The sequence below is a fragment of the Cervus elaphus genome, chromosome 7 (assembly GCF_910594005.1).
Source record: "Cervus elaphus chromosome 7, mCerEla1.1, whole genome shotgun sequence".
Taxonomy (NCBI): domain Eukaryota; kingdom Metazoa; phylum Chordata; class Mammalia; order Artiodactyla; family Cervidae; genus Cervus; species Cervus elaphus.
This window is the reverse complement of record NC_057821.1, coordinates 12,089,795-12,103,777: the sequence shown is the minus strand read 5'-3', so window position 1 is coordinate 12,103,777 and position 13,983 is coordinate 12,089,795. Positions and strand designations below refer to the sequence as shown.

The 13,983-nt window shown below is 48.4% G+C and overlaps 1 protein-coding gene across 4 annotated transcripts in view; it reads right to left on the bottom strand.

Annotated features, from left to right (window-relative positions):
• Positions 1-231: 231 nt before the first annotated feature.
• C7H6orf89 (chromosome 7 C6orf89 homolog) overlaps positions 232-13,983 on the bottom strand; it is a 36,582-nt gene continuing 22,830 nt past the window's right edge. For 3 of the 4 annotated variants that reach the window (XM_043907323.1, XM_043907320.1, XM_043907322.1), the window contains 5 exons: positions 13,630-13,784; positions 13,359-13,498; positions 12,023-12,152; positions 8,819-8,942; positions 232-5,599 (listed from right to left, as the gene is read on the bottom strand). In XM_043907323.1, coding sequence (XP_043763258.1) covers positions 5,505-5,599; positions 8,819-8,942; positions 12,023-12,152; positions 13,359-13,498; positions 13,630-13,784 — 644 coding nt within the window. In that variant the 3' untranslated portion in view covers positions 232-5,504. The remainder of the gene's footprint in view (positions 5,600-8,818; positions 8,943-12,022; positions 12,153-13,358; positions 13,499-13,629; positions 13,785-13,983) is intronic. The other variant, XM_043907321.1, reaches the window with a different exon arrangement.

Genomic DNA, 13,983 nt, shown 5'->3' with positions numbered 1-13,983 from the left:
AGAAGCCATGGCAGGCAAAGGGTTAGAATGGGGGTAAAAGAAGCGTCTGTGAATGTGAGTGAGTGCAAAGCTCGGTGTGGATGTGAGACAGGACCCAGGCCAGGGTGGACAGGTGACCTGGAGGCCCACAGCAGAGGCCTGCCTCAGGAGTAGGATGTGACTACCAGTAGTCTCCAAGCTGCGGGAGAAGAGAAAATGGGAAACCGAAGGATGACACCAAGTACAGGCGAGTTCTTATCAACCAACATACACACTTTTTATTGCAAAAAGTAAAAACTTTTGTCACATGAAACCTTAATGTACATACATTCTTTACAAGTTTTCAGTATATTAAGTTACAATCAACATTCCACACTGAAGAGTAACGGCTTAGACCACTCGGAGCCCACATGGCTGGACAGGTGTCCACCCCTCTGCTCACTGGGAGCCCCCCACCCCCCGACGGGGCCCCCACCCCTGGCTCCCTCGAGGAACTGCAGCCGTCCTGGATCTCATCCCTGGTGGCGGCAGGCGCTCTGCTGAACGCCCAGTTCCCGCTCACCTCTGCCTCTCCAGTTTTCTCCCCTCTGCCCTAGGGGTCTGTCACTGACCTTCCCGCAGGAAGGACGAGGGGGCGGAGACCATGGCCAGAATTTTTCTGAGGATGAGACTATGGAGAGAAGTTTGGAGGGAAGGTCATCTATGACGGAGGCCGTGTCTTCTCTGGGAATGATGGCCTGTGTCCGCCCAGTTCCGGTCACCAATTCTCACAGGTAAGAGTTTGTTCCTGGAAAGGCTGGAAGTGCTCTGAGGGGCTGAAGCTTGAAGGCTGGGACCCTGCTGAGCTGTAGGTCAAGGTGGCTTTGCAGGCTGACCTCGCCTCCCCCACAGAGCCGCGGAGAGGGGGGATAAAGAGGTAAATTAAACCTGGTGTGAAGCAGATGTCCCGACTCTCCAATTTCTGTCTGAAACTCAAAACTAAGCTGGTTTCCCTTCTCAGCACGGGTGTCTGCAGTTATGGCTCACTCTTGGATTGACGCTGGCTGACAGACAGACAGACAGATGCAAGAAGGCAGGAGTGACCCGTGGGCAGCCCCATCACGTCTGGACCATTCCAGGTCTCCACTTGGGAGTTTCGTAACATCTCTTCTCTCCAGTATTCTGCAAAGATCTGGACGTCTCACGGTCTCCAGAGAGGGAGAACTGACGGATGTAGTTAGCTCTAATGCTGAAATTATGCAGGGCAGGGAAACCAGACGCAAAGCGACCTGGACGACAGACGAGCTGGCTGGAGGGCTTCTCACCAGGGCCAGCACTTAGAGCCACGCCGCGCCCAGGGCGGGTGGACTCGGATGTGTGCACGAGGGAGGCCACCTGTCCATCTTCTCTGAGATGCTTCTGCAGAAGCAGCTGCTGGATATGGAGAGGCTGATGGCAACCAAACTTTCCATTTGTGACAGAGCTCGCTCTGTAAGCACCTCACTTTCCTAGTCGCCTGGCCCTGACATGCGTCAGCTCTGGACCCAGTATCCGTGGGTCCGAATGTGGAGAGATTCTCAGACCAAAATGTTACTTTAAAGCACATCTCTGGCACTCCCTTCCTTCAACCAATTTTAGTGGGTGAAAAAGCTGAAAAGGGGACGATTAAGGAGTGTGGAACTTGTAAGTCAGGAGAGTTTGTCTTCTCGCAATAGGAAAACTCAAAAGTCTAAAATATTCCTGTTTAATAAGTGATTCTCAAAAGGTAGACAAGATCGACTCTCTCCCTGCACTAGTCTCTTTCCTCTATAACCTGGCCTTCTGCTGGGTGAGGATTACATGAGAAGCAAACATCTACTCTGAGGGTTTCAGTTTTCACTATGGAAGCCACTGGCTAATGAGCAAAACTGCATCCAGACTGTATTAAAATGACTGAGGGACTTCCCTGGTGTTCCAGTGGTTAAGACTCTGTGCTCCCAGTGCAGGGGGTGTGGGTTCAACCCTGGTCGGGCAACTAAGATCCCACACGCTGTGTGGTGCAGTCAAAAAAAAAAGAACACTTCCTATATAAAAAACATAAAATGATTGAGGCCATCACCTGCAGCTAAGGAATTATTTTGTTTTAAAATTGCTCCTACACCGAGGCCTAGGCTGGGTTTTGGAAGAAGGGAATAGAAAACCGCGAAGTAAAAAAACAAGTGATGTAAACTCCAAGGGGACCCACAACTGGAATTGGGCTGAGTCCCTCTGCTGCTCACACATCTGGAAACTTGTGGTGATGCGAAAATGGCTGGAATATTCACTCCTAAAAAGCGCTTTCAGATGGGGACGGAAAAAGGAAAAGGCTTTTTATAAAAGTCATCTGTTAGCTTCTCTCCATTTCTGTCTCAAACAGTTTCAAAAACAAACCCTGAAGAGCTCCTGGCTTGCTGACCCTGCCCCTAGGTTCTCCCACTCAGCTGGGCACACCAGCGTCAGTCTGACCCATGGCTTTGTTCCTGGGCAGCACTCTGCACCGGAGCAGGAAGACACCGTGCTGTGGAACCAGCCATCGACCGCCAGCAAAGGAACTGTCCTTAGCCCCAGTTTCTTTACTTGTAAATGAGGCTCTCATATCTGTTTCACAGGACTGGGCAAAGATCAGAGGAGAAAATCATGTGTACCCAGACAATCTGAAGCTGGAATGGACTATTTCATTATTAAGAAACATTACTATGTCTTTCTCTCAGAAAATGACCCCAAATCTGTCTATTTTATGGACTGTTTTGTATTTCACCAAAGAGGCAGATTCTGTTTTCATAAACCATGGTTATGAAACTCTCTCTCCCTGCTGAAAAAATTGAGAGTGGGGAGAGGGTAAGTTCTACTTACGTTCTTCATGAACCAGAACAGGGGTAGTGTTCTTTTCAACATCTGACTTTTGGGGACCTCAGGACACCTGGATATAATGCCTCAAACTGGGGCCAAAGCAGCCTTTCTCCCCCAGAGAGCTGACTTCTCCCCAGAGAAACTCAGTATATGAGTTTCACTGCCATGTCACCTCTTGGTAAACACTCAGCAAACTTGTGAGCAAGGCCCTCTGTTTAAAGCAAGCCCTGTGGCTTTGTTCTTAGGGTGGTGGTAGACACGGGGATTTCTATGGCCCCACCAGCCCCCTGACCCTGCTTCCTCATCTTTATGAGCCTCCTTCCCACACTGGGTCATGTGGAGGAACTTTTGCTGCTTCCACAGAGGAGCTGAGAGCTAGGTGAGCAGGGGTGACCCTGCGGCACCCTCACACAAAGCCTTGGGTAACTGGAAAGGAACTCGCTGGTTCCTCACTGACCACTGACTGGTCAGTGGTAGATTCTGCTTTTCAGAATTACCTTGAGAAGAAGGTACATTATTTAAAAAACCTTCTTTGAAGAATTTCACCCCTAACATAAATCTACATTCAATTCTGAACTGGACAGATTTTAAGTAAAATGAGTAGTGTACACACGGAAGGTTTCTACTTATCTGCTGCCAGACCATTCTTTGTTGAAGACAGCTGACAGCTCTGGGGACCTCCCACAGGAGACCTCAGAACACCAACACACACAAGGGTCTTTCAATTTTGAGTTGAAGAGGGCATTTTAAGATCATTTAAGGTGTGACGGGCCAGAATAAAATGGGGAAGGAACACGGGGTAATTCATAAAAACACAACGGGGAATTTCAACCATCAAAACAGTTGCTTTGCTCCTAAGGAACCCTCTCTTTTGTTAACCCAAAGGGCCTAATTTAAGAGAACTCTGAGAGACCTCTAAGGAACTTGTTTACGTATCACCAGGGGCAAGGATATTGCAAAGGCTTTAAAAGTATGCACAAAGCTGGCCTCTGAATGGTCCCTCTGATTTAAAACCTTTTAAATTCTAACTGCTTAGCAGCATGCCTTTTATATGGACATGAAGTTTTGTTTTTCCTATATTACTTCACACATGGTACTGATTCTTTTAAGCAAAAATTCCCTCAGGTACAGTTCATCCTACTTTCACTCAAGTCCGTGGAGGAGGCTCTGAGCTCTGTGAACCCTCCCTGTCCTTTACAAGCCCCCAAACAGGCCATTCTAGCACACAGTGATCCTCACTGATGCTCATGAGATGTGTAGAGAAAGAGGGCCTGGGGCAAGGTACAGGGGTGCCTCCAAAGGATGGCAAGGACCCCGCAGTGAGTCCCATTCTCTTCCCCCACCACTGTCTGCCTCTGGTCTGTAACTCAACACAGCAGACACCTCCACTATCTGTCTGATTTCTGCAGTTTAGAACCAGAGGCTGTAGTGTGATCTGCTTCTTTTCCTTCAGCTTGGCAATGGCATGATCAGAGGCCAGATATTTAACAAAGTCAATAAAGGATTAATAAAGGGGGAAAGCAAACAAAAAAAGTGTCCTTATTTGTACACTTAAGACATACAAAAAGCACTTGGGGAAAACAACGAGCAGAGCGAATTGTCCAATCAAAAGGAACACGGTTTTGTATTTTCACAAGAATTAAAAACACCTCACTTTGGTTCCCAGTACAGAGAGAGAAATCATTTCAAGACAGAGAGTTGCACAGTCGCACGCCCAGCTGACCAGCACTTTGCGTCTGGAGTTCCTTCCCTAGCCACATGACAACATCACTTTGACACATCTGTAAAACATCTTTTCTGCACAAAGTCGGACCCTAAAGATCAAACCCGGGGAGGCGCCCTCTCCCCGGGCCAGCACTCTTAACTCACCCCCCTCTGAAGACATTTGGTAAAAGCAACACGGCTGATGAGAGCGGTGCTGCCTCAGCAGTAAAGGGCTCTGGCCGGGCCAAGGGAGGGGCGCTGGGAGCCCAACTGCTGAGACGCCAGCCAGACAGGCGAGGGAGGGAGACTGAGAACCTGACAGAATGGAGAAAGCTATTACCTTAGGAATTACTGCTTCAATTACAATCAGGCTCTGACCTGGCATCGGAGACTCTGAGAGCCACGCACACTTGGGAAGGAAGTGCAGTTCTCGAGTGCAGTTTGAGGTTATTTGATCCTTTTCACTGGTTCGAGATTCCACTCTGCTTGGGAAACTGCCATGACTTCTTTAACCATGTGTGGCTTTCCAAAAGACGTACAGGGTGGTGTTACCAGGGAGATGGGACAGGCAGGCCCACCTGGCAGAGGATGGTGCTGAAGTCAGGACCTGCTGACTACCCTCTCGTGGCCAGGAGCCAGCAGAGGGGATCATGCCATGCAAGTGAGGGACGGTATCAACCCTGCTCCCTGCCTGAAGGCAGCCTCAAGGCTTTGGTGCCAAGAGGCCAGGCAGAGGCCCGTCTCTCATAGACCGGTATTGGTGGCAGAGTCCTGGCCAAGCAGCTGGGCTGGAAGAGTTGGGAGGCCCTGGCTCTGGCCTTTGCCTCCAGCACACAACTGGCTCACACACGCATGCACGGGGCAGGTGACTTAAGTAACCAACCCCTGGAAAGTGGTTTCATCGTTTTTTGTTTTTATTCTCCCCCTTTCGATCTGGTCTTCAGCTCTCAAAGCTGTTCCTTTAGATCTGTGTCCTATAGCTCTGACAGGGTGGTTCCATCGCAGACGACCAAAGGCTGGACCCCTCTGGCTATAATGTAGACCTTCCAGTGGGTGGCTCCAGCGTAGCCTTGAAGGGAAACAGCGACAAGGAAAGCATGTGAGTGGCAGGGACTGGGCCGACTTGTGGGCACAAGCTAGGTGGGTCTGCAGGGCTGCCCTCAGGTTCACCCGCAGACTCAGGCCATGCCTGCTCTGGAGGTCCGTGAGCTCCTCCTAGCATAAGTGTCCCCAGCTAAACTCAGTCCTCTCTGAAAGCTGACATCCAGTGGGTTCATCCAACTACGAACCAAAGTGTTTCAGCGTCACCCCTCACCTGGGTAACCGTGAATCACAGTTCGGCAGGTTTATGAAAGCAGGATGTTCTAGATACGGCTGATGCATCTGTGTGCTAAGTGGCTTCATCTGTGTCTGACTCTGTACGACCCTATAGACTGTAGTTCCCCCAGGCTCCCGTGTCCATGGGATTCTCCAGGTAAGTATACTGGAGTGAGTTTCCATGCCCTCCTCCAGGGGATCGTCCCAACCCATGGATCGAACTTGCAGCTCTTATGTCTCCTGCATTGGCAGGTGGGTTCTTTACCACTAGCGCCACCTGGGAAGCCCTAGATAAGGCTGATGTGCATGTGTGTGTGCTAAGTCACTTCAGTCGTGTCCAACTCTTTGTGACCCCATGGACTGTAGCCCACCAGGCTTCTCTGTCCATGGGATTCTCCAGGCAAGAATACTAGAGTGGGTTGCCATACTCATCCAGGGGATCCTCAAGCGGATCTTCCTGACCCAGGGATCAAATCTGCATCTCCTGTAGCTTCCACACTGCAGGCAGATTCTTTACCAATGAGCCACCAGGGAAGCCCCAGATAAGGTTGATATGGAGCATCAATTCTCAGGGTCATTTTTTTTCAGCAAAAAAACAGGACGGGTTCTAGGGGAGGCCAGGGCGCCCTGTCCAATTCTCCTGAGGTTATACACAACATGGTCTCATAGAACATCCAGATTAACCCAAACCAATACTTCCTAAATTGTATTCTGCAAACAGGAGCACCCTATAATACAGCCCAGGGGAGAAAGGGTTCCACGGTCAAGTAAGTTTGAAAACCACTAGATCCCTCCAGGGCTTTTCAGAGCCTTTTGTACACTAATGCGTACTGTGTTTCAACAAGACAGGCATTTCCCAAAGTCAGTGACTCAAGAGCCCTATTTGCCAAGGGTCTTTCCCAGGGGCTGCTTTATGAACCCTAGGGTCATGACCTGTATCATTTGAGCAATGATATCTAGGAATGGGCTAGAAAGGTAAAATCAAAAACCTTTTAATACTTCAGTAACTTCCTGATGAAAAATTTTCTAGAGAAGGATATACACCACTCATCTTTAAACTGAGAGCATGGAATGGAATGTAACCTCTGGTGACTCAAGAAAGGTCACTATGAGCCGTGACTGTACCATCATGGCAGGTAACATGGGCTTACCAGCGTCAGCCTCTGACACTCAACACCCACGTAACTCTTGAAAATGCCATCCATCGTGGGTTTTCTGGTGATCTTGAACACTGACCTCTGAACCCAACCATCATGGGATGATGCTTATTTTGTCAAAAAACACAGAATCTGCTTGACATGGCGCTATTCTTGAGGGTCTCTGAGGTGCAAGAGTGGCCATCTGTTTTACAGCACTAAAGTTACTCTCTTCCACTGTCATTCCTCACTTTTCCCTGCGGCAGCTGCAGCCATTGCTTCTACTTCTGCCTCTGCTTCCCGAGCCCACTGTCCTCCCCAGGCCTCCCCACCCCCAGCCTTCTCCTGACTTGCCCTCTCCCCTGGTTCTCATCAGCCTCCATCCCTTCTCCACATTCCTGTCACGTTCTGCCCTTCACAGACACTGCCAAGCACAGGGCTCCTTTCCCTCCGGTCAGCGACTGGCCGGTCACAGAACGACAAGGATCAGTCTCTGGATTCTGGGCCATTCTGGACTAGCCACACCAGCCTTTGATCATGGAATCAAAGCTTCTTTGATCACTGCCAGTCATCCCTTTTTTTTCCCCCTTTTTCCCTAAATTCTATAATTGGCACTCGGGATGCTTGTGGGAGCTGAAAACCTGGAATTTGGGTAACGCAAGTGTTTCTGTAGCTGTCTGAACTGTCAGGCATTTGGAGAACATAAGACAGAAACTTTTTCAAGCACAGCTACACATTCCAAAACCAGAATGCCACACAGACTTGCGCAGCGTCACTCCACTACAAAACGACGGGTTTGGACTAATTTCCACAAAAGAATCCTCTCTTCTTGCAGTAATTCTCAAGGGCCAGGCCAGCTGTGCTCCATTATCGGCTAAGTGCTTAATTTGTGCATTTTTTTCATTTTTAAATTGAAACAAAAGTTATGAAACTTGGATTAAAGTTAGGCAGTTTTCAGTATGCACCCTACCTCCAAGCGAGGTGAGAGGTTTCTAGGGACTGGGGTCTTCCAAATAAAAAAAAATTAAAAGGAATAAACTGGAAAATCAGTCTGGGCTCTGTCAGGGAGTCAGGGCTCCCCTAGGTCTTGTGAAAGAAAAACAAGCAAGAAAAACAAGAAGGGCAACGGTGATGCTTGTTGATTTATTTTGCTTCTGCCAAGAAAGTTCTATTGTCAAACTGATAGTGATTGATTCAAGTCTGTTTCTTCAGAACCTATTTGTAGATGGTAAGGCACAGAACAAGTCACAGTCGGGAAATCATGGAGCCAAGGGTGGGTCATGGCTGTGAGGCTGTGACCAGACTATGGGATCCACAAGGAAGGTAGTATTTCCTTGTGTGACTGTTGCCCTTACATACTGCCTGAATTGTTTTACTAGCAAACTGGGCACAGAAAGGGTTCCATCGAATCTGAATTGTACCTCCTCTGGCTTGAGTGAGTAAAAGGAGTCACTTAAGACTGATGCTTTGCCTAACTGACGGTTGGGCCTTGGAATGGTCACCTCTCCTCTCTTGGTCTCAATGTCCTTATCTGCAAAGAAAGTATTGCTCTAAATATTTTCCATAACAATTCCTCCTAATTTGAAATCTCTAAAGCCAATGGACACATGCATTCTAAATGTGCATATGACCCATTTCTCTTTGCTACATTTTCTCAGTAATGTTCTCAGTAATGTACATTTATCATTACATCTAAGCATAAATAATCGACCTTGCTAATAAAAAAAAAAAGCTATTTTTGACTTTAATAAATCTTTGGGAAGGCAGTATTTAATTTTTAGAATGCCTTTTTGAGTTAAAAACTAGAAAGACCCTGCGGCTGACCCTCCACCTACCGATGTCGCCTGGCCCCAGCGGCATCGCCACGGACTGGCAGAGGCTGCGGCACTGGAAGGGCGGGAGGAGCTGCAGCATGGCCTCCCCGCTGCCGATGGTGAGCAGGTCATGCATCCTGTGCATCTGGGGGAGAGGACACGGGGGGAGGAAAGGAAGGAAGAGAAAACCAAGTCAAACCCTGGGGCATGGGAGAGGAGCACACAAAAATTCTTACACATGTGGCTCTGGATTTCCTAGCAGCCTAAGCAAAGAGGAAGACAGAACCAAGAATGAAACTCACAATTTTGTTTGAAAGACAAGAAACAAGTTAGTTTCTGCTAAGAATGGCATCTCCCTGTACTAAGGCTAAGGGAAGATTTCTATTTTTTTTTTTTTTTGGCCCTGTCAAGGAGGCATGGGGGATTTTAGCTCCCAACCAGAGTTCAAATCTGCATTCTCTGCCATGGAAGCTCAGGGTCTTAACCACTGGACTGTCAGGGAAGTCCCATGGTAAGATCTTTTCTAGGGTTTTTCTTAAAGAGACATTGTGTAGTTTTGTCGGAAACATCTGCAATGGCAGCCCTGTAGCAGAAATGGCTCAAGCTTCCTAATTCACAATTTCTAGCCATAGTTTCCAAGTAGGTCATAGGCAAAATATCTAATTGTATTTTAACAAAAGTCTCGCAGAGGCCAACATGTGGTGGTCTAAATATGCAACCTTCTGCGGGTCTGGTTTGATCCAAACAGACAGTCTGCATATCCTCTGGGCAATGGTCTGTGGAATATTATTTCTTACTGTCAGACTTTTCAAGAGAATCAGACAGCAGCAAGTTCAAGTTTACAATTTTTTGGCAAGACCCAGGTGAGCAGATACATGATGCTACTGATTAAGGACTAGTAACAGTAGGATCAGCCTCTGATTTTGAAAGCTAAGGATGTACAACTGCACGGGTAACTACGGCACTCTGAGGGCATATGGACTGTAGTTGCCAGGCTCCTCCATCCATGGAGTTTTCCAGGCAAGAATACTGGAGTGAGTTGCCATTTCCTCCTCCAGGGGATCTTCCTGACCCAGAGAACAAGCTGGCATCTCCTGCGTCTGCTGCATTGGCAGGCGGATTCCCTACCACTGAAACACCGGGGAATCAGTCCTGCTTCCAGCAGGCACTAAGTGCAACCTGCCGTGTGCCTGGGGCTTGGGAGGGGCAGGGAGTATAAACAAAGGGACAGGGCGCACTCGGTCAGACTTCCCTTCCTGTCTGGATGGCGAGAGAAAACCCCAGCTCCTATGCACCCTTACAAAGCAGGAGTCAGAAGTGTGACTCCTTAGGCCACGTCCTGGTTTCTTTCCTACCATTTGGGTCCTCCAGAGCCTGAGAATGTGGCCCTACCTTCTCCTGCCTCCCAACCCTGGTCTCTCTGTTGCTCCCCACAGGCCCTGGCCATCACTCTGTGTCCATGGAAACGCTTCGGGCCACTGCAACTGCTGCTGCAGTGACAGAGGGAGGACGAGTGTCCGGAGCTGCTGTGACCGACAGAAGCCCTGTCACGAGCAGTCTCGAAAAAATTCCAGAAGACCAAAAGCTAAGCAGATATATCTCTATTTCACATAGGCCTGAGAAGGGCTAGGACCAAGCTCCTCCACATTCAGGAGAAACAGACGACAGGATGGAGTGGTCCAGCCCTGGGCAACATCCTGGGGTGGGAAAAGTGGGCCCTGGAGCCCCTCACCTCTTCCCCCAGGGTCTCTCAACAATCGGACCCCACTGCTTATCTTCTATCCCAGGGCTCCCTCCTGGAATCTGGGCCCACAGACACATGACTTTACCAGAGTCCAGGGCCCAGGGATGTGGACCAAGGGTGGAGTAACATGGCTGTGGAGAAAGGAGAGCCTGGGCCAGGGTGGGGAACAGATGCTCTAAGAAACCAGACTCTCAGGATTTCTGCCTATTTGGGCCACGCCCCTTCCAAAAACATCCTTGAGAACCACAACAAGATGATTCTGACAGGCGTCTGCGGAACTCTGTATTTACCCCTTTGGCTGGGCTCCCTGGTGTCCCTGTTCGGCAGACTGGTGAAATTAAGATTCAAGTGGGAAAACCCAAGACAGTGATAAAGGCCCTCACCCAGAATTTTTTCATGTATCATAATTATGAAGATGAAATCATACTAAGGCCCCGAGTTCTAGCCGAAGACAGCAGAATAAACTTCTTAAAAACCTGAGGCCAGAGCCCAGCACCTCCACCCTACAGCTGGCAGGCAGAAGTTTACTTCTAGACAAAATGATTGTTTTTTAAAGGCTTTGAAATTCCTTTAACACGATTCAGCACATTTGGACCCAAACAATAGTGTCAGGAGGTTAAAGACACAATCCAGAGTTGGTAGGGGTCGCAGTTCAGCAAATTTAATTTTTTAACTAAGGAAAATTCATCCTTTTAATTATTCCAAACCAATCCAGACTCAAAAAGCTTCCTCAGGGTTGAGACTCAACAAAAGAGCAATTCAGAGAAAAGTAAACAGACACAAGGACAGAACAGCTCTAGCCAGTCCGCCGGCCCCAGAGTATAAACGTGGGCTCTGGGTACTTGGCCACGGACGGAGGGGAGAGGCAGTGTCGCACACACCGCCTCAGGCGCGTGCTTGCCAACCCCTCTGTTTCCAAACCACGCTCCCAAGCTTTTTGCTCTCCCTTTTTGCTCTCCATCTGAAGCTTCTCATGTGTTTATTTCTGGGGAAAGCCAATCTGAGAGTGGAAGGTGGTGAGACCTCTCAGTAACTTGCTGTGTCCTTGGGCAAATCATTTAATTTCTCTGGAGGTCAGTTTCCTTATACCTACAAAATGAGAAACGCTAGACTGTTCATTTACACACTATTCATTCACAGTCTGCCTGCTCTCGACTTGGAGGTAGAGCAGTCTGACTGCATGCTCAGGACTCTTTAAACTTGAGGATTCTACTTCCTTTAATGTAGAAAGGTAGCTTGCCCCCAGGTGTTAAGGACAGGAAATAGATCTGCAAGGTCACTAGACTCTCTGGAAGCATGCCTTCAGTAAAAAGTCAGGCCGCTGCAGGTGTGTTGGCAAGCAGCAGGAAGAGAGAACTCCAGATTCTGTGGATGACCCTTCAGCTCACCCTCCAGGTTGACATGAAGGGAAGGCTTTATGCCATCAGCCTAGGTACCAAACAAGAAAAATTCTAGATCCAAATCTTCTCAGAATTTCCTACCTTACTCCCCACAATAGGTTCTGGTTGAAGAAGGAAGCATTTTTTCAAGGAGGCTTCTTTTGGAAACGGCAGATAGGTGAAAACAGGGAAAAGCTCACGTAAAATGTGTGATCTGTTCAGGGGTCTTCTCCTGTAGAATGTGTACAAGAGGGAAAAGGTAGTTAAACTGGGCAAGCCAGCCCAAAACCATGGCTAAAGAGAGCTCGGCAAGGGTGGGAAAACTGTGGGTGGTGGGTGAAGAGGGAAAGATGTCAGGACAACAACTGAAGTATTCCGTCCATGAAGAACAGTCATGCCGAATCAATTAACTGAAACATCACACACACACACACACACACACTCTCACTCACTCTACAGCCACAATTTGTCTGTGTGGGTGGGGTGTTTATAAAATCCAGCTAAAACAACATATAGAGGGAGAAAAGAAACACTCCATTCATCCTCTCTTGGCAAAGAGACTGAAGTAACAGCAGGCAGGGCAAGAAAGGAGAAGGGAGGACGAGGGGGCAACAATCATGACCCTTTTGAAGTGGAGCAGCATGACGTGGGAAGCCTGTATCAACTCGTAAACCGAGTATTTGATCATGCAAATAAACAGCAAATTTAAAGAAAGGCAGAAGCAGAGAAACGACCCAACAAAAAGCCTGAACAAGCAGTTTTAATCCTCTTCGGAATGATTCTAGAAGTAAACTGGCATTCCTTTTCTTTGTAGAAAGCAAGTTTCACCCCCAAGAAATGGCCCATGTCTTCTATAAGACCCAAGAAGGAACAGGGAGACAGATGCGGGTTTCAGTGTTGGCTGGGTGACCTTAAGCAAAGTACTTAACCTCTCTGATTCCCACTTTTCCTGAACTGAAAAACAACAATGACAATTTCGACTTCCCAGAGCTATGATGAGCATTTCCAATGAGGAACAGACACTAAGCACCAAGGCATGCTGCCTGGCACCAACAAATGCTAAGAAATAACCTTCCCTTTTATTCTCTGTGCTCTCTCTGCAGTCCTCAACACTCAGGACCCACTCAGCATGAAAGCAAATGCCAAACACTACAGTTAGAAGTAAACTGTGCTTCTATTAGGCAATCTCGATGCCCACCATGGTGACTCCCCTCTCGACACACCTCTTCAACTCAGCCCCTTTCTCTCCCATCAGGTTTTCAACACTGCTCTGGAGTTATCACTTGACTTGGAGGGTGTGTGGTAAAGTTTACACGGTGCCGGGCATAGCAGGGTCACGGCAGTAATTAGTACCATTTTGACATTTGGTCTGCCCTCTTTCTGTACACACAGACACACACGCACACACACACGGCTGGGTGCCCCTTTCCGCACTCACCATGGGTACGGAAACGGGAACCACCGTCCAGGAAAGCAGCGCCACCACTTGGTGAAAAACCCTTCGGTGAAGCCTTCTGTCACCTCCGGATACTGGCACAAAAAATCCTGAAGCCCCTCAGTCGACAGGGACTGTCCCGTCTTGGGGAGGCAGAAAACAAAAGTGCAACAAGACAACACGGAATTACTTATCAGGAACGTCCCAGGGCTTGATGCTTTCTAGCCATTTAATGGGTTATGAAGGCAGTGGAAGAACCAGTCTTTCTGCGCACCTTGATTACCAGAGGATGCAGCCTCTCAAATTTCCTTGGGGTATCTTCCAGGAGCATCACCTGGAGGGGTAATTTCTGGGCACAGCCAGTGCAGTTGGCAGGGATGGGGTCCGACTCATTCTGCTCACAGTCATTTGTCCACCAGGGATCAAAGTCTGACAGAGGAAGGCATGTGGAGAAAGCAAATACAGTGGGTGAATCCAGGAAGCCCAGCAATGGAGACAGAGAGGCATAATAATTTTAAAAGCTCACAGTGATCAGCATGGGTGACCTCTGAAAAGGTACATATCAAATAAGTGAACCCTCAAGAAGGAAGCAGACAGCCTAGCTAGGGGACAGAGGCAGAGAGGGAAG